The 26,929-nt window shown below is 40.7% G+C and overlaps 2 protein-coding genes across 4 annotated transcripts; one reads left to right on the top strand and one right to left on the bottom strand.

Moving 5' to 3' along the window:
• On the top strand, nt 5,686-13,400 carry LOC8077321 (LRR receptor-like serine/threonine-protein kinase ERECTA). Of its 3 annotated transcripts, none has more exons than XM_021448730.1 (27): nt 5,686-6,094; nt 6,932-7,061; nt 7,149-7,220; nt 7,317-7,388; nt 7,470-7,541; nt 7,634-7,705; nt 7,787-7,858; nt 8,097-8,168; nt 8,246-8,317; nt 8,402-8,470; nt 8,571-8,642; nt 8,770-8,841; nt 8,977-9,048; nt 9,133-9,204; nt 9,313-9,384; nt 9,468-9,539; nt 9,675-9,746; nt 9,826-9,897; nt 9,970-10,041; nt 10,126-10,197; nt 10,279-10,347; nt 10,428-10,499; nt 10,583-10,656; nt 10,746-10,874; nt 11,101-11,448; nt 11,723-12,093; nt 12,711-13,400. In XM_021448730.1, exons 1-27 carry the CDS (start codon nt 6,004-6,006, stop codon nt 13,077-13,079), a joined length of 2,946 nt encoding a protein of 981 aa, XP_021304405.1. In that variant the 5' UTR covers nt 5,686-6,003; the 3' UTR covers nt 13,080-13,400. The 3 variants fall into 3 exon arrangements, with proteins under 3 accessions (XP_021304405.1, XP_021304406.1, XP_002438023.1); XM_002437978.2 differs by having other exon boundaries at nt 5,688-6,094; nt 11,720-12,093; XM_021448731.1 differs by lacking the exon at nt 10,279-10,347 and having other exon boundaries at nt 11,720-12,093.
• Nucleotides 22,058-24,984, bottom strand: LOC8077320. The gene is made up of 2 exons (XM_002436611.2): nt 24,674-24,984; nt 22,058-22,756 (listed from the first exon to the last, which is right to left on the bottom strand). Exons 1-2 carry the CDS (start codon nt 24,925-24,927, stop codon nt 22,294-22,296), a joined length of 717 nt encoding a protein of 238 aa, XP_002436656.1. The 5' UTR covers nt 24,928-24,984; the 3' UTR covers nt 22,058-22,293.

The following is a 26,929-nucleotide window of genomic DNA, read 5'->3' as shown; positions in this document are numbered from 1 at the left end:
AGACGAATCTTTTAAATCTAGTTACTTCATGATTGGACAATATTTGTCAAATAAAAACGAAATTGTTACAGTGTCAAAATCCAAAAACTTTTCGCATCTAAACAGGACCTTAAAGGCTTCTATGGTACTCTCGTTTTCATCTTACTTCACGTGTGTTCATTTTTTTCGAAATCCAATTACACACGCAGACGTTCATAAATATGAGCGTATACTCACTCATATAAACACACGTACGCACATCATACCTCTATGAGCACCTCCGAAGAACCAAGTTGAACCGGCAAATCTCAAGATTGACGAAGTCATCAAAGGCGTCTCCCTGTTGATAGGCACATCGTCTACCACTAAAAGTATAGCGTCGTTAAATCCTTGAATAAATCTAGAAAAAAGAAAAAATACGAGTATATGGATCTATGATCAGTTCGCTTCACGTGTGTTCATTTTGATCTGGGGTGTAAGAGCATTTTGAAGAATTTCCAAAACCCGTTTTCGATATCGATATAGATTTTTTTGGCAGGATAAAAAAAACGCTCTCCAACAATTCTATCTCAACGCTCAATCTCTTTGCACTTAGAAAGACAATCCAATGGCACGTGGAAACATTGTGCGCGTATCGATCCGCTGATTTGGAGGTGGAAGAACGTGGTGGAAATAATGCGTAGGATAGGGCTCTTGCCTCTTGGTGTAAGGCCTTGTTTAGATGTATTTTTTTAAAAAAAAGTTTAATACTGTAACACTTTTATTTATATTTGACAAACATTGTTCAACCATGGACTAACTAGGTTCGAAAGATTCGTCTCGCGATTTATAAGTAAACTGTGTAATTAGTTATTTTTTATTTATATTTAATGCTTCATGCATATGTTCAAAGATTCGATGTAATGAGAAATCTCGTAAACTTTTGGAATTTTGGAAGCATCTAAACATGGCCTAAACGTTCGAGAGAAAGAAAGTATACAGGCGGTTAGGGTGATTCATAATAATTTAAGATTCTTGATATAAAATTATTCTTTATATTTTAAGAGCAAGATTTTAGAAATTATTGGAGGAAACCAACAAATATGCTCCTAATATTTTTTAGCCAGTCGAAAACTCATTGATTTGCCAATTACAATTTAAAAACTGTTGAAGATGCTTTAAGTTAGTATAAATTTCACTCTAACACACGTAAATTGAGATAGATAGAGATATATTCAAACAAGTCCTCGGTATATATATTATAAAAAGAGCCACTACGTTTGCCTAGAGGGCCTAGAAATGACGAGATTAGTTGGAAACGGAAAAAAGAATATGCACTTTTTTTTGAAACAAAGAATATGCGCTTTTGGACTCTATAATGCTATAACGTCGATAGTAGATAGAGAATAAATAGAGCATCCAAAAAAGGACATGCACGGTTGGATTTTATGATGATCTAGTGGTTGAGAATAAATAGAGTGTATCAGAAAAAGATAAGAATATGCACCATTAGTTTTATTATGATCTAACGTTTAGAGTAAAAACATACACAATTGGATTTAAAGATGATCTAACGGCTGAATAAATAGTGTATCTGTCGAGTATCAGAAAAAATATAAAAATATGCACTATTTTCAGCAGTAATTTTCTCTCTTTATAAATTAGCTAACAATACTTTCTACTATAACTTATCAGACAAATGAACGAGGCGGATCAGTAGCATCGCGAGAGATGGATGGAGATTAAGAGGTGGCCAATTGGCCATTGTATTGGTTCCTTAGAAAACCCACGCTTCTCTTCGTCTCGGGCTCCTGGCCGTCATGATCGGACGTGCTCGACCCCCTGCTGCCCAGTGCTCCGTCTGTTGTGGAAGCCGATCGAGCGGAGCAACGACCTGCGAGGTCGAACTGATGAACACTGCTCAACCATCTCCACACCGCGTTTCGCGACTGCGATGGACGACGCCAGGGTGCCAGCAGCGGGGAGCCGAGGAGGGAGTCATGGGGCCATGGCCCATGGCCACATGTCCGAGACCGAGAGCGCGAGCTTCATCATCTCCATTCCCCAGCAGTCGACAGACACCATCACGTGCCGAGCAACGCCGCTGCCATCCCCGGCCGAAACGCCAGCCTCCGCACTGCTGATCCACCGGGTACAGTAGTATCCCGTCTACCCTTCTGTCTCCACTGTGCGCCAGCACATCCATTTACCACCTCTACGGCCGGCCTCCACTGTCGCAGCCTCCATCACAGTATCTCCAGCCTGCTGCCTGCCGATCCGATGCTCTTGTCTACTGTTGCAGCATTCGCGGCAGTGACAGTGTCTGCGCCCGGCGGTTTGCTCGGACGGAGGGTTTTGGTTTTGGAGGATGATGATCCTTTTAAGCAGGGTAAAAGAGGAGAATGAATGAACGGGGAAGGAACGGATAAATCTAAAGGGCATGAGAAAAAAAAGGAGGCAAAAGCTATAGAGATAAAGAAGGGAAAGCAAGCAATGCCGCCTGACATTTTCCTGCAGAATCCTGATAAACATCACGTGATCACGTTTCGTGTTGGGCTCATCAATCATGCAGCGCTGACGTGTGGGGTATAGTAAACGTTGCCCCCACATGTCTGTCGCCGCCGGTGTGCTAGGCAGGCACTCGTGATCACGGACGCACACCCACAGCACGGTTAATACCATGTCACTTCTAATGGCTTGTTCAGTTTTCAAAATTTTTTAAGATTCCCCGTCACATCAAATCTTGCGGCACATGCATGAAGCATTAAATATAAACGAAAGTAAAAACTAATTACACAGTTTGGCTGTAAATCGCGAGACGAATCTTTTAACCCTAGTTAGTCTATGATTGGATAATATTTGCCACAAACAAACGAAAGTGCTACAGTAGTGAAATCCAAAAAAATTCGCGAACTGAACCAGGCCTTAAGTTTCACCGATTTTTTTTTTTTGACAACATAAGTTTCACCGATTAAGGTTCTCTATGCTATGCCTCTAAAGTCTAAACAATTTGGACTTTCTTGCTACCGAAGTGTAGATGAGCTGAAGCAGGTGAAAAAAATTATATTTTTTGTCTGCTCCTAATTTATTTTGAAACGAGAAAGAAAAATGACTTGTCGCTAATTTAGTACGGACCTTAAGTTTAAGGGTCTTAAAGCATCTCTAAGAGTATTCATGAAACTATCTCTCTAAATCATCATTTGGAGAGTTATTTAAATAAAACTGTTGTCTATATTTTTTAATCCATTGTTGGCGGTTTTTTCTGTATTCGATTAAAGAAACCGTTAGAGAGAAGTTTTCCATCAAAATATCTATTCCTAATAATTGAGAAGAATATAGAGTCTTTTAGAATTGCTCTTAAGCAAGATTTCGCATGACCGCTCATTTTACAAGCTATAAGCTAAGTGTGCGATTCATTATTTCAAGCACCATGTGTCTAGCAATACCATTTTTAGGGGATGGCTGATGGTTTGCAACCTTGGTTCTTATGCCTAAGCTTCAACACCCATTTAGTTCTATGCAAAACTCATTGCAGTCGTGCTACCATACGTCGTTTTACTCGCCACAAAAGCCCGATGAATCATAAGTGCACAAATGCAGTTGTAGAATGGTTGACATCTATAACATCTTGTTTAAATCCATTCATGTTTAAGGATTTATTTAGATTCATGGATGTAATAGTAAGATGCTAACAATAGAGGCGGATTAGAATGTTGAGATTTGGCTTCTTCCTATCAAACGGTCATTTGCCATCTCCAACCTCTTGGCGGTTGTAGTTGGAAACTTTCAATTAAAAGTTCAGTATAGACCTAGTACTGTTTTTTACTTTTTTCATGTGAAAATACCTTTGTGTGGAATAATAGTCTACTTTATCATCACAAAGAATGCAATTCTAGATATAGAACAAGTCAATTTGTTTAGTTTTATTGAACCTATATAAATACTAGAACAGTGTCATATTTGAGTATACCAAGTTTGACTAATTATAGATAAAAAATTATAAATATTTATAATATCAAAATAAAAACTATTGGATTAATTAAAGAAATAATTAACAAATTGATTTGAAGCAATAAATGTGAATACTATTTACTAAAAACTTGGTCAAACGTGACACACTTTAACTGGCAGGCATATCATAGTTGTATTCTTTTCAGGACATAGATTGTATGTTTATTATGAAAATATATCTAACAATTTATCTAATGATACTAATGATGCACCAAAAAATTAATCAATAGATATATGTTGATCAAAATAAAAAATGTCTAATTTCTTAGAAAATAAAAAAGACACTCATAACAGGACCGGAGGAGCATGTCTTAGAAACTTATGAGATACTGCTTGGTTGGCTCCGAAATATGCTAAGCTAAAAACTAGCAGATATGATTGTAGGTATTTATTTGTTTTATTACCAAAACTTAGCAATCTCTTGTATTTGGCTCCAAACTTTTGTTTGTGAAATTTTCCGAAAGTTTATAAGCATATTGAATCTTACGGCACATGCATGTAATATTAAAAATAAATAAAAAAAATAACTAATTGTATATTTACTTGTAAATCGCGAGACGAATATTTTAAGTCTAGTTAGTCTATGATTGGACAATGTTTATCAAATATAAATAAAAGTGCTACCGTGTGAATATCTAATTTCTTTTTCATGTAAACAAGACCTTAGTAGACAAACTTTGATCCCAAACAAGCAAGTCCAGATTCTAGTGAAACTAACCTAACCTTAAGCTCAGGCGAACTTTTCTAATATAAAAAAATGTTTTTATCTTGGAACAAACTCAGGCAGCTTATCATTATCAGACGGCAAACACAGGTATCGAAAGTGTGGTGGTCCACCTTGAGTTGCCCCCCTGCAGACTCACGGCTAAGCATGTTTACTTCCAATTTTTTTTGCAAAATAGAAATAGTAGCACTTTCGTTTGTATTTGATAAATATTGTCCAATTATAGACTAACTAGGTTTAAAAGATTCGTCTCGTCAATTCCGACCAAACTGTGCAATTAGTTTTAATTTTCATCTATATTTAATACTCAATGCATACGTCTAAAGATTCGATGTGATGTGAAATTTGAAAAATTTTGCAAAACTTTTCAGGAACTAAACAATGCCTTGGTTCTAAAAAATTTGTAAAATTTTATAAAATTCTTGGTCGCATGCAGTACAATATGGAGCACTAAATATAAACAAAAAAAATAACTAATTATATAATTTGTTTATAATTTACAAGACAAACTTTTTATGTTTAGTTAATTTATAATTAGATAATATTTATTAAATGCTATAGCGCATATTTTGAAAAAAATAGAAAATACCCAATCCAAACTCGCAGGGCCCCACTTGTCAGCTGTGCCATACTCCTCGATCTGTTTAGGCCTTGTTTAGATTGAGAAAAATTTTAGATTTCGCTACTGTAGCACTTTCGTTTGTTTGTGGCAAATATTATCCAATCATAGACTAACTAGGATCAAAAGATTCGTCTCGCGATTTACAGGTAAACTACAGAATTAGTTTTTATTTTCGTCTATATTTAATGCTTCATACATGTGCTGTAAGATTCGATGTGACAAGAAATCTCGAAAAATTTTGGGAACGCCTTACTCGAGTTCTACTGCTCTAGGCCAACCAGATGGAGAGAGAAAAGCACTGTAGATCGTTGATGTGACCTCTCAGTGTCCTTCTCCCAATCTCTCTCATCAGTCATCACAAGAAACCGCTCTCTAGCGCCCTAAACAGCCATTCTCTTTCCTCTCAAAACTCCAAACTAGTCCGAGCTCCTACTCCTCCATAGCCCCCCATAGCCCATAGCCATAGCCCCTGCTGCCCTGCCACTCTATCGCCTATCGCCCAGCCATACAGCTACTCGCTGTCACTGAGAACCAGCGGCGCAAGTGCGCAAAGCCGAGCGCGAGAACCCACGAAACCAACCAAGCTCTGCCCCCATTAAGGCAGGGCAGGCAGAGGAGGCAGGCTCGCTGCAGCACGCTTCGCGCTCCATCGTCGCTGTCCTCTTCTCCCTGTAATGTCACTCCCCCGATGCCTGTCCGCAGCTCAGTGGCCATGACGACGACGGCCGCCCGTGCTCTCGTCGCCCTCCTCCTCGTCGCCGTCGCCGTCGCCGACGATGGTTGGTGATCTGTTTCTTTTTTGGTTTCTATTTCCATTCTCTTTATTTCTTTCTTCTCTGGGAGGAGCCCTCTCTGGTGGTTGCCTACTGGGGAGCAAAGATTCAGGGGGTTGGGTTTGTTAGGATTAGTATTTTATTAGCGCTGCAAGTACGCGCTTTTGGAGGCATGGTGATTCGCTAGTGTTCCATTCCCATTTTTTATTGCCGTATAAGCCCGTAACCCGAGTCTAACACTTAACTAATCCTTGTGAGCTGTGCCTCTTCTCATCTCATCATCTTCTATTCTTCTCTTCTTCCTTGCCTAGGAGCTTTTGTAACTAGTCTGCCCATGTTTCCAAATGTGATCTTTTTTCTCTTCAATCATGTTCAGTTTTGTTTTTTACATGTGCCTTTTGTGCGTTCTTGTGCTGCTTATTGGAGCAAATGCTCAGAGCATTATTATTAAAAATCGCTTGAGCATCGATTCTTGTTTCTTTATTTGACCCTTCATGCTGGAAGCTTGGTCTCTTTTGTTTAGTCTGTTCTATTTTTGTGTGTTTTAGCTGTGTTTGGTTGCTATTCCGGAGTATGATCCTGTTTCCTATCTGAATGAATCCCAGTAACTTCATATTTCACCATCGTGTCATATTTGGGCTTTCCAAATCTGACGTTCCCCAGTTCCTTTGCTTTCCTGCATGAAAACACTAGCCAGAATCCAACTATCTTGTTATCCGACTCCCTTTCTGCGGATATTTCATTTGCCCAATGGCCTGTTTGGATTTCTACCAGTCTGTAATCTGTCTGTGTCTGCGTTTATTTTTCTTCTGCTAATAATGCGGCTAGTTCTGCATCTTCCAGGGGCGACGCTGGTGGAGATCAAGAAGTCCTTCCGCAACGTCGGCAACGTACTGTACGATTGGGCCGGCGACGACTACTGCTCCTGGCGCGGCGTCCTGTGCGACAACGTCACATTCGCCGTCGCTGCGCTGTAAGAAGAGCGTCCATTGAACTTTGCTGCTTTCCCAACGATTGCGATGTTTGGCTACTGATGCGGGTTGGCGCCAATGCAATGCAGCAACCTCTCTGGCCTCAACCTTGAGGGCGAGATCTCTCCAGCCGTCGGCAGCCTCAAGAGCCTCGTCTCCATGTACGGTTGATTTCTTATTTCTCCAAACGACTGCTGTGGATTGGATTTTAGTTCTCCTGACCTGTGTTAGCTGGTCTCCTTTGCATTCACATTCAGCGATCTGAAGTCAAATGGGCTATCCGGGCAGATCCCTGATGAGATTGGTGATTGTTCATCACTTAGGACGCTGTAAGTTGAACTTTGAGTAACCCTTGTTTAATTGCGGTTGTGGTGGTAGTGCTTTTATTCAAACTTTACCTTTTTGTTTAGGGACTTTTCTTTCAACAACTTGGATGGCGACATACCATTTTCTATATCAAAGCTGAAGCACCTGGAGAACTTGTGAGGCTCTTCCCTCTGAAATCCATAGAAATACATGGCATTTGGGGCTTGGAAGTTTTTACAGACTTTGTGGTTCTGTTTGTGATTTCTAGGATATTGAAGAACAACCAGCTGATTGGTGCGATCCCATCAACATTGTCACAGCTCCCAAATTTGAAGATTTTGTAAGCTACTACTACTACATGATTCTTGTAAGGTGGATCGACTAGGATGGTTCAGAATTTCTAATGTGATGCGCACTCCAGGGATTTGGCACAAAACAAACTGACTGGGGAGATACCAAGGCTTATCTACTGGAATGAGGTTCTTCAATATCTGTAAGTCATCCTTGAGGTTGGAAAAGTTTGTACTAGTGCTGAACTGCTTGTACTGTACATACATTGCTACTATATATTTAGTCGAGGGCTTGGCTGCTCAGTAAAAGTTGGGCAGCATTATTACGTCTTTGTCGTTTGGATATTCTTGTGAAATGGCATTCAAACACATAAGTTGTTACTGAATCATCAAGTAATTTCTTCTAAGTTTTGTGGCTAAATTAGTAACTATAATTACTAGGGGCTTACGGGGCAATCATTTAGAAGGAAGCCTCTCTCCTGATATGTGCCAGCTGACTGGCCTTTGGTACTTGTAAGTACACTGCTTGCCTAGTTTGCTGCAAGTTTTTTTTTTCAATCTGGTTTTAAACTTCCCACTAATTTTATCAGTGATGTGAAGAACAATAGCTTGACCGGGGTGATACCAGACACCATTGGGAACTGTACAAGTTTTCAAGTCTTGTACGTATATGCATTCTTGCCACTCCTTAAATAATTGATTTCACTTTTTATATATATCATTTTCCTAACATTTTATATTGGTAGGGATTTGTCTTACAACCGCTTTACTGGACCAATCCCATTCAACATTGGTTTCCTACAAGTGGCTACACTGTATGTGCTGTTTGCCTGTTTCTTTTCACTGAAAATGATGTAATTACATGCCTAATATATATATAAGCTTACCTGCAAAGATGCATGTACCCTTTATTAGATCCTTGCAAGGGAACAAGTTCACCGGTCCAATTCCTTCAGTAATTGGTCTTATGCAGGCTCTCGCTGTTCTGTAAGTCCTTCAGTGAATTCTACAGTTACTGTAGATAATTGACTAATCCACAAATGAGACATTGCTTTCTCATTACCGGTACTGAAAGAAATATGATCGCTAATTCATGTAACTTTTACTCTATCAGAGATCTGAGTTACAACCAATTATCTGGTCCTATACCATCAATACTAGGCAACTTGACATACACTGAGAAGCTGTAAGAACTCTTATCCCCCTAAATCTGGATCATGGATTTTCAAGATCTTAGTTTTAACCGATACAATTCAGCCCTAGAAAGTTTGATGTGTACATATTTCTAAGTTACGTCTTTATACATGTTAAAACTTCATAGGTACATCCAAGGCAATAAGTTAACTGGGTCGATACCACCAGAGTTAGGAAATATGTCAACACTTCATTACCTGTAAGTTTTAGTATTTCTTCTGTTATGGATATCAAGATTCAGGTTGACCATTGATCTATCTTTGACATAACTATTTAAATTCAGAGAACTGAACGATAATCAACTTACTGGGTCAATTCCACCAGAGCTTGGAAGGCTAACAGGCTTGTTTGACCTGTAAGTACTTTTCAGGCACCCTTTTATTACTTGTCACGTGAACCAGTGTTTTCTTGCCCTCCAGAAAACTACATTGCATGAACATAGCTGATTCTACTTGTTTCACAGGAACCTTGCGAATAACCACCTGGAAGGACCAATTCCTGACAACCTAAGTTCATGTGTGAATCTCAATAGCTTGTAAGCACAAATTATTTCTGAAAGTTTGCAGGTCATGTGCAATGTTGCAAGTATCTATATAACATGCTAATTTTATTTAACAGCAATGCTTATGGCAACAAGTTAAATGGGACCATTCCTCGTTCGTTGCGGAAACTTGAAAGCATGACCTATTTGTAAGTTCGAATAAATTTTGAGCCTCCATGCTGTGCTAAATTGAGTTGAACGCATTTCCAATTTTTTGTACTGATGTGCTGTTTTGCTCATATTGATTTGTAACTCACATTCATCCTTTTCCTTTGTTTCTTTAGAAATCTGTCATCAAACTTCATAAGTGGCTCTATTCCTATTGAGTTATCAAGGATCAACAATTTGGACACGCTGTAAGCCTTCATCAGCTCACATGTATCAAGAGTATCCATTTCATGCTAATGCTATATATAACATAGATATATGTTCCAGGGATTTATCCTGTAACATGATGACTGGTCCAATTCCATCATCAATTGGCAGCCTAGAGCATCTATTGAGACTGTAAGTTTTTTGAGCTACGGTTTCTTGTTATGTTTCCTGCTTCATGTCCTGACATTAAACATGTTTCTCTAGTAACTTGAGCAAGAATGGTCTAGTTGGATTCATCCCCGCGGAGTTTGGTAATTTGAGGAGTGTCATGGAGATGTAAGTACTTGACCTTATTTATGTGAATCCTTTTATCCAATATTCCTTGCATTATATTCTGAATGACTTGACTCTTGTTTCTAGTGATTTATCCTATAATCACCTTGGTGGCCTGATTCCTCAAGAACTTGAAATGCTGCAAAACCTGATGTTGCTGTAAGTTATATCCAAGTTTTTAGTCTGTAAGTTTGGTTTCTCAAGTGCAGCTTTGTTCTGAATCATCATTTACTCTTGTAGAAAACTGGAAAATAACAATATAACTGGTGATCTGTCGTCTCTGATGAACTGCTTCAGCCTCAATATCTTGTAATTTCATAACCTGAATATTAGAAGGATGGACAAAATTTTGTATTTTTCTAACGTTGGCCTTTTGCATCTTTGGACAGAAATGTGTCGTACAATAATTTGGCTGGTGTTGTCCCTGCTGACAACAACTTCACACGGTTTTCACCTGACAGGTATTGTGTCCATGATTTCCATCATGACTATCTTTTTGCTTATACTTGGAAATAGTAGTTTAGCGATCTTGTTATTTCTTCAGCTTTTTAGGTAATCCTGGACTCTGTGGATACTGGCTTGGTTCGTCGTGTCGTTCCACTGGCCACCACGAGAAACGTAAGAAGAGTGTTGCATTCATCTATTTATTTTACCTGAATTTTATCAATACATTATAAACCAACATCTTTTCTTCCCCTGGATTTCAGCGCCTATCTCAAAGGCTGCCATAATTGGTGTTGCTGTGGGTGGACTTGTTATCCTCTTGATGATCTTAGTAGCTGTTTGCAGGCCACATCGTCCACCTGCTTTTAAAGATGTCACTGTAAGCAAGCCAGGTAATGCATTTACTAACTTTGGAATCTCCTCTTACAATAATATGATTGTCCACCCACCTTATTTAGTATCTTATCTTGTAATGTTGATGTACTAATAATTTTTGTCAAATAATAATATTATCTGGATTCAACCCAGTAGTTTAAGTTATATTATATAAGTGGTCTCTAACAGTTGATGCTAGAAACAACATTGATATCCTGTAATTGATATCCATTCTGTTTGCAGTGAGAAATGCTCCCCCCAAGCTGGTGATCCTTCATATGAACATGGCCCTTCATGTATACGATGACATAATGAGGATGACTGAGAACTTGAGTGAGAAATACATCATTGGATACGGGGCGTCAAGTACAGTTTATAAATGTGTCCTAAAGAATTGCAAACCGGTGGCAATAAAAAAGCTGTATGCCCACTACCCACAGAGCCTTAAGGAATTTGAAACTGAGCTTGAGACTGTTGGTAGCATCAAGCACCGGAATCTAGTCAGCCTTCAAGGGTACTCATTATCACCTGTTGGGAACCTCCTCTTTTATGATTATATGGAATGTGGCAGCTTATGGGATGTTTTACATGGTAAGTCCAGCTCCCAAACTCGTTCAGACATTTTTTTTTTGTGGTCAAGGAATCATGAAAACAGTTTATAAAGCGACCAGGAACTAGCATCACTATGCTGCTTTTCATTTCAATAGTCTTTATTTGTTTCATCTCAATAGTCTTAGTTTGTTTACCTGTCACACAACATCAGTTGGGCTCTCATGACAGTTCATGTTTTGACAAAGGCTTGTTTGTTTAATGGTCATGGATAATTGGCTGCAACTACTAATGTAAACCTATTTTCTTTCAGAAGGTTCATCCAAGAAGAAAAAACTTGACTGGGAGACTCGCCTACGGATTGCTCTTGGTGCAGCTCAAGGCCTTGCTTACCTTCACCATGACTGCAGTCCACGGATAATTCATCGGGATGTAAAATCAAAGAATATACTCCTTGACAAAGATTATGAGGCCCATCTTACAGACTTTGGAATTGCTAAGAGCTTATGTGTCTCAAAAACTCACACATCAACCTATGTCATGGGAACTATTGGCTACATTGATCCTGAGTACGCCCGCACTTCCCGTCTCAACGAAAAGTCTGATGTCTACAGCTATGGCATTGTTCTGCTGGAGCTGCTGACTGGCAAGAAGCCAGTGGACAACGAGTGCAATCTCCATCACTTGGTAACTATTCTTCAGTCTCCTGCGTTTATTCAATTAGAAGTCGCTTCCTTCATCTTATATCGCTTTGGATTCCAATAGTGCCCAATAATTGCTGAACAATGACCATTAGGCTTGTGTTCCTACAAGGGGACCAGTGACATGAAACCTAGCATGTGAGTAGATCTATCTGCACTGTAGACCAGCTGTGGACTGATGAGCTGATCCATTGGATTTGGTGACTGAAAGCTCCATTATAAGTAGCTGTGTGTCTGTCCCCTAAAGCCTTCCGTTGGTGTCCCCCTGTCATAAATAATGTAGATGGAAAGCAAAAAATGAACTAACAAGATGTCAGTGGTTTATCATGTGCCTTATAGCTTTCCATGCGCAACAGTTTAAGTGACCTCAGATTCAAACAGGTGGAACATGACTCAAAATTGACAGTAGGTATGCGCAACAGTGTGATAAATTAGGAGTCAGTTTGTAGTTCCAGAATTGATCCATTTATAAAATCATAACATGTGCTGGTGGCGCTGCTTGTTTGGAAGAAACTTTTTTTTCCATATATTGTTGAAACACAGGAAAAAAAAGACTTCAGTACTTAACTCTGATGAGGTTATCAATGTATCCTCCAATTGCAGATCCTATCGAAGACGGCAAGCAACGAGGTCATGGATACCGTGGACCCTGACATCGGGGACACCTGCAAGGACCTCGGCGAGGTGAAGAAGCTGTTCCAGCTGGCGCTCCTTTGCACCAAGCGGCAACCCTCGGACCGACCGACGATGCACGAGGTGGTGCGCGTCCTGGACTGCCTGGTGAACCCGGACCCGCCGCCAAAGCCGTCGGCGCACCAGCTGCCGCAGCCGTCGCCAGCCGTGCCAAGCTACATCAACGAGTACGTCAGCCTGCGGGGCACCGGCGCTCTCTCCTGCGCCAACTCGACCAGCACCTCGGACGCCGAGCTGTTCCTCAAGTTCGGCGAGGCCATCTCGCAGAACATGGAGTAGGGAAGAGAGAGAGGTCTGGGGAGTTGAAGGATGCAGGGAGTAGTGGGAGTAGCTGACTGACATTTTGCGGGATGCAGGAGGAGATTAACATGGGGAACTCAGTAGGGTGTTGGTTAACTGTAAAAAAAGTCATGTGCCTCTAGAGCAGCAGTAGAGCTTCTTCCTCATCTTTCTTTTTTTTATCACCCCCCATTTTTCCTTGGTGGTCTCTAACTTGTTAGGAGGCTGTATTGGTCATCTCTCACAGTTGTGTGCCTGATGATCTTTTGTGTGACTTTTGCCGTGTTGGAATCATGGGAGGTGACTTTCTTGATCTGCATATAGCCGCCACTAGCTCCTGCTTTTTTTTACTGACCTCTGTAACCGGTGAAGTCCCTCTTTTTTTTTTCTCTCCTGGGATCATAGATTGGCGAGCGAAGAGCAGAGTTTACCACAGGATTTGCTGCGATCTTTTCCTCCGAGCCGTACGGCTGCCGGCTGCCGCTGCCATTCCGTGGTGGCCCCTGGGGCATCTGGAGAGCGGGCATGTGCTCGTGTTGTGCGGATGTCGCCGAGCCCCATGGACGGACGCGTCGGGGCCGTAGCGTGTCGTCAGGGAGGCGTCGTAAATGATGCGATGCGAGGTGAGGTTGCAGCGCAGGATGCTCTGCTGGGGCCGAGCGTGGCGGTGACTGATTGATGCGTGGGCCAAGGTCCAAGGACGAGGAGGGAGGACGGGGCGGTGCAGCGGCAGCGCAACGCGATCCTCGTGAACCCGAGGACGGACGACGGGCGAGTCGAGGAGCTAGAGCTCGCCCTGCCGTGGTAGGCCAGCGTCGGAGTCGGAGATGATGGTAGCGGTAGCGCACAGGAAACCGTCGGCAGGGGTTCTGCTGGCCGAGCCGAAGAAGCAGTGTCTGTGTCTGTGTCTCACCACGGCAAACGGGCCCACTATTATCGTCCTTGTCGTCCACTGTTGCCAATGGGCTGGGCTCCAGTCCTCCACTGCTGCTGCTCTTCCCACCACCAGTTCCTTCCCCCCACACCCCTCTTCCTCTTTCTCAATAAAAAAACGTTTACATGGGCTAAATTCTGACGGTCCTTCAATAATGCAGCATGGGTGCTTTTCTATCAGAAGTTTTTTTTCTCCCCCTTTCATTTTACTTGGGCCCATGCTGAGCAGTATTCAGTCCATCTAAAATTTGGCCCGGAACTTTGTTCGATGCAGAATAATTACTCACTGCGTTCGAGGTTTCTGTGCCGTGAGTCCCTGAGTCTGCATGATTTGTTTTTGCCAGGTGCAAGTGGATTTCAATTTTTTTTTAGATAATAGAAAAAATCTACTTTATCATCTTGGAGGAATCAAACCACCTTATTATTACAAACAGCACACGGTAACGGATTTTCATGTAGCTTTCTTGGGGAAGTTTTAACTATCAAGCTTTTTGGCAAAAATGTCAGGGTTCTTTGGTAGTTGGTACATAGTCCATATACACATCACAAACACAGTTGCTGTAATCTCGCAAGATTAAAAGCTCCTCCATGTACTGTAATGGTGCCCGCAAACATCAAGTACCCAAGAGGTATACCTTTGTTGAAGTGTTCCAAATTTATGAATAGCATATGTGCATGCAATTCCTTCACGCACGTATGCTATTCATAGAGAAAGCATCATGTTGAATTTGGAACACTTCAACAAACTCCACCTTGAGACAAATTCATCTTGTATCATAAATCAACACCTTCATCTTGAACATAACAGAGAAAAATATTGCTGGCGCCAAATAGCCTCTTAGGCTAATCCACTAAACCAACTAAGCTTGAGCACAGCTCAAACTTAGCAACAGGGACAGGTTTAGTCATCATATCAGCAGGATTATCATGAGTACTGATCTTGCATACCTTCAGCTTACCTTCTTCAATCACATCATGCACAAATTGATACTTGATATCTATGTGCTTAGTTCTCTCATGGAACATCTGATCTTTAGTGAGGTAAATTGCACTTTGACTATCACAATGCAAACTTATGCAAGATTCAACTCCACACAGCTCAGCGTACAAACCTTTTAGCCAAATTAATTCCTTGCACGCTTCACAAATAGCCATATATTCTGCTTCAGTAGTAGACAAAGCAACAACAGACTGTAAAGTAGCCCTCCAACTCACAGCACAACTGCCAACAGTAAACACATAACCTGTAAGTGTTCTTCGCCTGTCCAGATCAGCAGCATAATCTGAATCCACATAACCAATGAGACCCTTATCAGTTCTTCCAAACTTCAAACTGGAATCTGCTGTGCCTCTGAGGTACCTGAAAATCCACTGAACTGTCCTCCAATGTTCTTTACCAGGATTAGATATATATCTGCTAACAAGACTCATAGCATATGATAAATCTAGACGAGAGCAAACCATGGCATACATCAAAGACCCAGCAGCACTAGAATAAGGAACCCTTGACGTGTAATCACTCTCTGCATCTGTACTAGGACACTGAGCAGCTGGCAACTTAAAGTGAGGTGCAATAGAGGTACTAACAGCCTTAGCATTCTGCATGTTGAAACGCTGAAGAACTTTCTTGATATAATTTTGTTGACTTAGAAATAGCAAACCAGATTTTCTGTCTCTACTAATTTCCATACCAAGAATTTTCTTAGCACTACCAAGATCTTTCATATCAAACTCACTACTCAATAACTTCTTTAACTTAGTGATTTTAATCTTACTCTTGGCAGCAATCAACATATCATCAACATATAACAACTAATATATAGGTGATCCATTAACATGCTTGATGTATACACAGCTATCATATTTAGATCTTTTAAAACTGTGTGACAACATAAATGAATCAAACCTCTTGTTCCACTGACGAGGGGACTGTTTCAAACCATACAAGGATCGCTTCAACTTGCACACATATTTCTCCTTGCCAGGCACTATGAACCCTTCCTGTTGGTCCATGTATATGTCCTCCTCAAGCTCTCCATGCAAAAACGCAGTCTTCACATCTAACTGCTCAGGCTCAAGATCATGTGAAGCAACAATACTTAGGAAAGTACGAATTGAACTATGTTTTACCACTAGAGAGAATACATCATTATAGTCAACACCCAGAATTTGACTATATCCTTTGGCTACTAACCTTGCCTTGTACTTTGGAGGCTCACTTGGAGATAAACCCTCCTTTCTCTTGAAGATCCATTTGCAGTTGATGGTCTTCTTTTTCTTAGGCAAAGGTACTACCTCCCATGTACTGTTCTTCTCAAGAGACTGCATCTCCTCATGCATAGCAGAAATCCAATTCTCACTATCACCACAACGAATAGCCTCTTTGTAGGTTGCAGGCTCATGAACATTCTCCACCTGTTCAGCACAACTCAAAGCATAGTAAGACAAATTACATTCTTCAATGAGACGTTTGGGAGGTACAACTGTCCTTTTTGACTTGCGTTGAGCAATAGGTAAATCCTCCTCTTGCTGCAAAATAGGAGGAGTTTGCTGAACATCATCATGAGCATCATCATCAGCAACATCATTAGCATGGTCATCATTCTCATCAATAGGCTCCACCTGCACACCTGTATCATCATCAACATGCTCCACCTGCATGCGCATACACTGCAGCTCTGTTTCTAGAGCATGATCTGAGGGCAAACTGTCAGTAAACATCACAGATTCGTTGAAAACAACACTTCTGCTCATAAAAGTTTTTCCTGTATCGGGATTCCACAGTTTATAACCCTTGACTCCCGAGCTATAACCAAGAAAAATACACTTAACAGCTCTAGGCTCTAACTTTCCATTATCAACATGAGCATAAGCAGTGCATCCAAAAACTTTCAACTGTGAATAATCTGCAGGTGTACCAGACCATACCTCATTAAGAGTTTTCTTATTAAGTGGAATATAAGGCGACCTGTTTATCAAGTAACAGGCAGTATTTGTAGCTTCAGCCCAAAACCGCTTGCTCATCCTGGCATTAGACAACATGCAACAGGCCTTGGATATGATGGTTCTGTTCATACGTTCAGCCACACCATTCTGTTGTGGAGTATGGGGTATGGTGTGATGCCGAACAATACCTTCCTGTCTGCAATAATCATTAAAGGCATGCGAACAAAATTCTCCACCATTATCGGTACGAAGCAATTTTACCTTCCTTTCAGTTTGCCTTTCTATCATTACTTTTCAGTTCTTAAAAGCATCAAAAGTATCATCTTTATGTTTCAGAAAATAAGGCCAAACCCTTCTAGAGTAATCATCAATAATTGTAAGCATGTAACGAGCACCACCAAGTGAGGGCTTCTTAGAAGGACCCCACAAATCAGTATGAACATAATCAAGTGTACCTTTTGTGGTGTGAACCGAAGTGTTAAAGTGTACCCTTTTATGCTTCCCAAAAATACAATGCTCACAAAACTTCATGTTACTCGGAGTGCAGCCCTTCAACAAGTTTCTCTTCACCAATTCTGCCATACCAAGTTTACTCATATGTCCCAAACGCATATGCCAAAGGTTAATCTTACTAGGTTCATCATTAGTAACAGCGGAAGCAATAGAATCAGAACCAGGTAAAGTACACCCTCTAAGGACATATAAATGTGCAGAATTCACATCACCTTTTAGGCAAACAAGAGAACCTTTAGAACGCCATTTGAACCGGAATATTTGTAACCTTCTGCATCTAGCGTGCTTAATGAGATAAGATTTCTAGACATCCTTGGAATATACCTGACATTCTTCAGTGTGCGTGTCATGCCATCATCAGTCTTGATCTGAACTGATCCTATTCCCACGATCTCGTTATCATCTCCCATCCGCACAACATTCCCTTTCTGCACAGGCTCATATGAACTAAACCAATTTCTGTTAGTGCAAATATGAAATGAACATGCGGAATCAAGAATCCATTCATCATGACTTGCAACACAACCAGCAAATACTATCAGACAATCTCCAGAATCATCATCAGAAGCAGCAGCAACAACAACAGAGACCTTACCAGCCGACTTGTTGTTTTTCTTCTCCTTATTATTTAGTTTTCTGCAGTTCTCAACATTATAATTTTTCAACTTGCAGTAAACACAGAATTTTTTATTACCAGGCGGCTTGGACTTTGAACGGCCTCTTCCATCGTAGCTCTTGTCACGACTGTCATTGGAGTATCTATGCTCAGATCTACCTCTCACATGCAAAGCTTCGCCCTTAGAGGACGACGACCCGTCATACTGCACCATGCCTTTCATCTTCTCCCTAGACTAGAGAGCCTCATAAACTTCCTTTAGGGTTAGTTCATCACGACTTAAAAGTATGGTGTCACGGAAATTTGCATACGAATTTGGCAATAAACATAGAAGTAAAAGACATAAGTCCTCATCATCATACTTCACCTCCATCGACAATAGATCAGCCACGATCTTCTTGAATTCAGCGATGTGGGTCATCACCGAATCCTCCTCCTTCATCTTTAGAGTGAACAACTTCATCTTCATCTGCATCTTACTGGTTAGATCCTTGGACATACAGATCGATTCCAGTTTCAGCCATAGTTCTGTAGAAGTTTTCTCCTTCAAACACTCCTGCAAAATATCATTATGAAGATATTGCTGGATTAGTGCGAGCGCCTTCTGATCCTTGTGGGTCTCCTCAGGAGTCCACTCGGCCTTCCTCTTGCCGAAATTATCCAGCGCCTCATCATAGTCATGAGTCTGCGCCAGAATCCCCCGCATCTTGACTTGCCATAGCGAGAACCGCGTGTCGTAGTTCAACAGCGGAAGATCGAACTTCATCGACGTCGACATGAACCCTAACAGCAACCAAAGCTCCGATACCACTTGTGAGAATCGACGTATAGAAATATGAAGTAAACGAAATCAATCACAGTGGAGACACACGATTTACGTGGAAAACTCCTCCAATGCGAAGGGGAAAAACCAGGGCGCCAGCCAACAACTCTTCTCACTATTTTCAAGTGTCGGGTTACAAGTTACAACATCATACGGTGGCTTACAAGAGAATGAAATATATTGTCATCTTGGTGGAACTCTATTCTGAGTAAATGACTATTCATAGTCTATGCATGTCATCCAACAATATTACTCCATGGCTGTGCGCAAGGAGTGTGACGAAGATCACGCATCTCTTTTGAAGACCATGTCCTTGCGAATGTCATGCAACCACATTTCTTTTGCCAACCATAGCCATACAATGTGCATGCAATTCCTTCACGCACATATGCTATTCATAGAGAAAGCATCACGTTGAATTTGGAACACTTCAACAAACATCACTAAGCACTAAGTCTAAGCCTAGAACAAGTGCTAATTGGATGCCTAATTAGACTAAGAACTAACACTAATCACCTAATCTTTCTTAAGTACTTTTGGTGTCTAGAGCTCAAATAGATAAGCCTCAACTCACTAACAATTTTTCTTAGCTCCAAACAACAACCAAATGACCGGCCAATCCACCCCTCTAAATAGTCCTTGGTAAAGGACTGCACTCGTGTAGCACGAGGAGTTTCTTGATGACGACGCAAATGTGTGCTCAAGATAATATTACATGTTTTACGAAAAATAGGATGCAAGAGGATGTGACACCCAGTTGAAAGCCATGAATGCCACATTTCGCTTGCCGCTAGTTACTAGGACAGAGCTTGCGGCATTGGTTCATGGTGGTAGCTTTCGCCAATCATGCTGCAAGATAATAAATGTACGACAATACCTACAATAAGGTGATGATAGGTCAACTTATTTTATTTCGTAAACCAAACAAAAAAAAAGAGTGAGATGACGATGGATTATCTCATTCCACAAACAAAACAAGGGATTCTGAACACATACTGGCATCGCGTTCACCTTCTGGTCACACCCAACTTTACAAGCTTCATGTGATGACCCGTCAATCCCTACATTTTCATCAGTTTATTACACTGGTTATCAAGATGAAGAAAACCAAGTAGTTTTAAAGTATTAGATATCAACGTAGGGTCAGGTCTTGAGTAGCACTTTTTAATACCTTGATCACTAGCTATAGAAAGACAAATCTCTGCTCCCAGTTCGATTCAAGGTAGATAGAGAGAGTGCAAATAGCCAATTACCACTACACTCTAAAGAATAATTTTTATTTTTTATAAATAATCTTTCTCAATTAAATGACCAGTAAAATAAATAAAATAAAAGTACCTGGAAATACCAATGGTACTTTCCCAAAATACAATAAACTTACAATATGATTTAAATCTGGTATTGGCATGTTTAATGTTTTATTTTTATTATATATTTAGCAAATATCCTCGTTGGAAATTTTTTTTTAAGGTATTGGAAAAGTAACTCTGTACTGCATTTTGAACATAAATCTCCTTTCAATAACTATTATTCACATGCTGTCTACTGATAAATTATGGGACATGGCGACATGCATTTGCAGTCTTCAGTTTTTTTTCCTTAGCCACCCATTGGAATTTTACTTGATGATCGATGTGAGTTAAGCCGAGCACTAAACCAATTTGGCTTTCTCGAGCCTTGAGCATGTAATCTGTTAGGCTCTTCACGGACACAAATTTTTTTCCTTGATGACCACCACTTCTATGGTTTGAAGCATCCTAAGTCACCTATCCGTTCCATATTAAAAATATAGGCGCATGGAAATGCTTTCACCATTTGTAAGTCTCTTTCAATAACATGAGCGTGTCATGGACCATTGGGTTTAATGTATCTTTAGTCTTTGTTCAGTTGTTGCAACACATGACCATAAACCTAGTTCAGGTTAAAGCAGCAAGAGTTCAATGATGATACACATTGTGTATCAAAGATTGTCAAGATATGTTTGACTTTCAAGTTGAAGGAAAAAAAACAAATGCCATAATATTTACAACAATTTAAATACATGTAGTGTATTTTTGTGGTGGACGGAACAACTTAAATACACATGCCAATACAACCTAATTATAAGATCACACACCTTTGCGCTTAAGCATCTTTAGCTAACTACCTATCGCATCCTAAATACCCCTACTCCAAATAAGTTTTTTTGGGTTTTTTGGTGTATAGTTTTTGCTTTTATTTTTGATTGAACAAAGTACATAGTTTTTGCTACGTGCCTATAGTTATATGCTGTCTATATACATATCTGAAGAGCCAAAATGACTGCCACTTTTGCAGTTTTTAGTTCTCGGCAGACTAGCTTTCATAACTCCACTATCAATTAATTCTAGCAACCTTGAAAGAGAACCCCATTTCCACCCTAAATGTAGTGTGTTACAAACCATCACCATTCCGATATTTCTTTTGATGGGAGACAACCACATATCCTAACCTCCTCGTTGCTTTGCCATCCTCCTTGCCATTGAATGTCAGATCCTAACTAGAAGCGGCTACTCTCTTACAATTAGAGGCGATCATAAAATCTGACACCCAAGGGCGAAGCTACATTTGACTTAGAGGATGCAAATGCACCCCCTAAAAATGCATGATCATGTAGCACATGTCTATGCACCCAAAACAACCTCTTCTAACTTACTCTAGCTTTTTTGGCTGGCTCTACATTTTGATGCTGATGTTGATTTGTTGTGGAAAAAAACACTATTTTATGACTAGCTGATTTTGATAGATAAGCTTAAGCGAATATAGGGAAAACAACCAGATGCAGTTCCACGTTTTGACCTGCGATACCCTGAATTACCTAACACCACAAAATATAAATAATCTAGTAGTCGACTCGAGATGCATGCTCTAAGTTGACAGGCTCTGACCGTTTTTTTAAAGGGGAACAGAGGTTCAGACTTCGGAATGGTTGGTGATGACGAAATGGCAACACTAATAGACCACTTTAAATAGGTTGCTCCCTAAGTAACAGGACGTACCAAGCTCAGGCTCTGCAATTCCTGCGTACGGTTGAATCAACCAAACCGCCAGGAGCATAACCCCAAGTCCCCAAGAATAACATCGGATAAGGCAATCAGAACAAGCAACGCAAGTACTCTAACTATAAGATCACGCATCACTTTCCCAAGTTCAGCATATCTATTATTAGTCCATAATTCTATATATGTATAATATATAAAGGGTAATTAAGAAACCTAGCAGTTAGCACCACTATACACAATTGCAGCTTCAACCTTAACATTACAAAGCATCCATCGCACTGAATCTGGGAGCACCGGCAACTGGATTCCGCCGTCTGAAAGCAGGCACCAGTGGGTGGAGCAACTGGACAGACGAGACCGTGACTACTGCAAGCTCTTCCTGCGCTTCTGCACTGAGGCGCTGTTCGACTCCGCCACGTCCTCCACACCAGCCACTGAGACAGACCGCATCTGCACTGAGATCACCTGAGACCGAAGGGTACCAGCTCCAGGTGGGGAAGCAGAGACGGCAGGTGTGTTGGGCCTCCTATGCAGACGCAGGCAATGGCGAGCAGGTTCTTGGTTGTCCTGGTGCTCGTTGCCACCATCCCTACTGCTGCCTGTAAGAGCTGCAGACAGCGTCTTCCTGAAGTTCTTTGAGCTGCTGGTTGCACCACGTCTGCTCCTTGACCCTTTGCTCCAAGGCTTGGTCCAGCTGAAACCGAATGGAAGAAAACCCTTACGCTTCTTAGGGGATGGATTCACAGGATTAGCAATGCCTTTTGACGGTTGAGCAGCATCTGCCACAGAATTCGTTTTGCCATTGTACAACTTGAATACTCCTTTCCTATTGTAGGTAAGAATTCAAATTGATTAGAACAACTAGAGAAGTAGTTCTCTCAGAAAACAACTAGAGAAGTATATATACAGTAAATTATCTGAATACGCAGCCATATAGGATCTAGCACTGAACAGAGACAAAAAATTTCCAGTCAGTTTACGAGAAAGAAATATTTAAAGATAGCATGTGCACGAGTAGCGACAAGAAATAAGACAAGTATCTAAATACTTAATACCATATATAAATTGTACTCTGAAAGCTAGCTAACAAATGCATGTGAGTTATGCCCCTTTGATCATGTGCCCACATTATTAAATACATGCTAGATAAAAAAAGAGTTATGTTTAAACACACTTGGCAAAAAGACTGTTATCACTTATAACCAAATGAGCGTTCTATACCATTACAACTTTTGCACTTAGCTTCGCACATCAATTCAAGAAGCTATATAGGATCACTGATACCGCTGAGTGGTGACTATCTTATGCTATTAAACCCTAAAAACTTCAAACCTTCTCATCAGCTTTTAGTAAGAATAACAATTCACTTTGCTCTATATAAAAACATTGCATAAGACCTGTCTATTACACTATTAACATGGTCATATACACAACAGCCTACTAAAAGCAAAACTGCAAAGAAGGCGTGCAAGCTGCAGTTGTCTTTGAAAATGATCAAAGAAGCTCATTGTTATGTAATGTGGAAGGTGTCTCCAGTTACTAAAGACTGCAGAGATAATACTGAGAAAACAAAAAAATAGAACAACACCATATCAAGTCATATGTACATGAAAATGCTCAATAAAGATTCAAGAAACACACAGCAAACAGAAACCAAAGCTCAGCCACATGTCCATTTGACTATCAGTCTTATTAAGCAATTCTAACCAACTTCATCATAATTGAACATTTGAACATCAACTCAAGACCTTTGGGTTCTTGGCATATCTATCCTATACTACTAATAAATCAGAAACCACAAAGGCTGAAGTATATCTGCAAAAAATATTTTATCGGCATATGTTCAGGCATTCATGAACTGTGACAAAATCATACAAATGTATGAAAATTTGCAAGGAGCTCCACACTGGAACTAAACTGTCGCAAGCAAAACGCATGGCCAAGACCCAAGAGCAAGGCTTCAGTGAAAATGATAACTTTTCACATAAAAAGTTACTCATAATTTACATGGAAGAACCATAACCAGCTCTAAACAAAATTCCAATCTTCCCAACATACTAAGAAATCTTTATGGCACTGGCAATGGCACCCATAGGCATACTAAGAAATGAAAACTCCACAAGCGGCCCACCTATGTCAGATGCAATTGAGCAGCCAGACAAACATACTAAATCCACTACTGTCCTTGTCCAGCCTCTGTACCATAGCACCCACCAACCAGAGCGATCAAGAAATAAACTTTTAAGACAATCATGAGTCGCAGTTCCTCTACAACGCTTATGCTGGTATGCACATTGCAGCCACCAAAAGGATCCAGACCGAGTGCCCCCACCACTTTGCACGGGGTGATCACCAGAGAAATCCCCAGATTTTTTGACAGAACACTTCGACCACAGATTGCTTCAGATACACCTCAAAATGCCACAAAATTTCACAACCAATACAAATTCCACTGCACTCTTCGAGTCAAACAAAACCCCTGGACATCCTCCAGAGACGCACACTACAGAGTACAGAATCGAAAAAAAAGAACTACTTTTACACCTACATCACTCCATATAACACTAAACTTCTAAAGGGAGAGAGTACATGCCCCTTGCTATCTGCAGTGCACCTTATGGCACAAGAAGTGGTAAAGGCCAACATAATCCACCTCAAAATCCATAACAAATCAAATCCAGAACGATTACGGATTACCGGAACAAGATTGACAAAGGCGCGAGCTTTGGCGGATTGGACTGACCTTTTGTTTGGCAGTGCGTCCTGGAGCGCGTCCATGGTGTCGAAGGGCCCCTTGTACGAGCTCTGCACCTCCTCATCGCTCTCCACCTCACCGCACTGCAGCACCCCCGCTCTGCTGTCACTTCCCCGCCGCGCTGACGACAACGACCCGTAGCTTGTCGCCGGCGCGCTGCACTGGCCCCGATGGCCGAAGCTGGAGCAGCCGCCGCCGCCGCCGCCGCCGCCCCGTCGCCCGCACTCGGACACGATCGGCATTGCTCCCCTTCTCCCACTCAGTCCCCCCCTCTCTCACCCCTTCACATGCAAAGAAAAGGAGCAGCGCCTCACGCGCGCGCGCACGGGGAGAAATGGTGGTGGTGGGCTGGAGGTACTGCCTGCCGCGCGTGCAGCGTGCAGCGTGCCGCTCGCTCGCTTCTGACTTCTGCCGAGTCGTTGGTCTGCACCGGCTTTGGTTTTTGGCTGCAATGACGTGTGGGGGCATATCCTTTCTCCTGAAACTGAAATTGGAGATAGGAGCCTAAGCCTGACCGTCGATCTCGAATGGGCGGCTCGGATCATCCGATTTGGGCATGCGGGAAGTGGAACCGTGAAAGGTTGCCACCTGTTATGCCTCTGAAGGCCTAGTGCAGTCTCCTAGAAGTAGGGATGAAAATACGAACGGATATCACCGATATTATATTTGTTTTTATATTTTTGGTCGGATTCGGATTCGAATACGGATAATATCAATTATGTCGGATAAAATATAATTGGATGTCGACATCATAAATATACGATTTAAATATTCGGATACGGATACGGTATCGAATGTTAAACATTCGGACTCGGATACGCACAGATCTAAACCTCTCTAAACGAATTCGGTCTCGAATACGGTCGGAAAATATCCGTACCGTTTTCATCTCTACTAGAAGGCACCGCCAGTGGCATTGCTCGTAATTTGCTACAAGTTCATCGACTACCCAAGGTTGAAAAGCCACTTTAATTAAACATGGTAAAGGTTCTCAAGAAAACTCAATTAGTTATCTATAGAGGAGTTTCTGGTGTTTATCTGGTTCGGGACTATACAAGAGTTGTCTTTAAAATGATTAAGATCCATCATCAGCTAGAGCACATCACATTGAACCAACCGCTTAAATCCACGTGCCCTCCCTTACACCTTGGTTTTTTAGTTGTGTGTGTAGAAGAAGAATTCCAAAAGTAGTAGGTGATAACACATCTATTAGATTCTATTATCTCTCTTTTTAGGTCGCACTTTGATTTTTTTAGGTTTGTTTGTTGAAGAAGAATACCAAAAATACTCAGTGATAACACACCTATTAGATTCTATGCTTTTCCGTTACTATTCATTCATTTCATTCCATATTTGGCAATATCAGTCGAGACTAAATCTATATCTTTGTTTGACAAGACTATAGAGTTGTATGTTACCGTGGCTATCATTATTTCCATGTCATTTCCCACCTTATCCTTATTGTCATTCCTTTATTATGATTCTCCACCCTATCTTAGCCTCTTTATTAGTCTTATTGTCTTAGGATATTTGATGTACCTAGTTATTGTGATATCTTTCAATGCTTAAATGAATAGACATGTGATCATCGATGGTTTGTTGATAACAAATATGTTGGTTTTTATGATTCACAATGTTTATCTCCATCAAATTTACCAACTTCTATCAATAAAACCACAATCTTCTTTTCATGTATAATGAAGGGATATACAAAATTCAGCACAAAGGGGTGACTTTGTTTGAGAGTGCATGTTTTTACACTGCTTATTGTTCCCATATACCAGTCATTGTTGTCAAGGCCATGTAATTCTCTTCTCTCTTCAAGGATTTTTGCAAAACTTGTTTACATCATATATTGGTAGAAGAAATAAATAATTTCTCATAGTTGTTTATGCCTCATGGTCTAAACCATGTTATCATACTTACAACGACTCGATCTAAGGCTAAAACTTATAGCAATAGAGTATTCCTTGTACTCCATTTGTCCTAAAATATAAAGTATGATTTGTTTTGGTGCAGTCTCCAAAGTCATGCGTTGATCACTAGTTTCTCTTATAGTATATCATTTGTGGCAGCAAAAGTTTAAAAATTAGAGATTTTAAATACAAATCTTATATATCTCATAGGACAAACTTCTCATACTATTAGACTAATTATTGATGAAGTTTAAATTTTACAATATGTGTGCATCTTAAATTTTAGAGGAGAGTAGTAGGCTTCGGACGGTCACTGTGATCCACAAAG

This window comes from Sorghum bicolor, chromosome 10 (genome assembly GCF_000003195.3).
Source record: "Sorghum bicolor cultivar BTx623 chromosome 10, Sorghum_bicolor_NCBIv3, whole genome shotgun sequence".
NCBI classification, from domain to species: Eukaryota; Viridiplantae; Streptophyta; class Magnoliopsida; order Poales; family Poaceae; genus Sorghum; species Sorghum bicolor.
The sequence above is the reverse complement of the archived record's forward strand: the minus strand, read 5'-3'. Positions and strand labels throughout refer to the sequence as shown.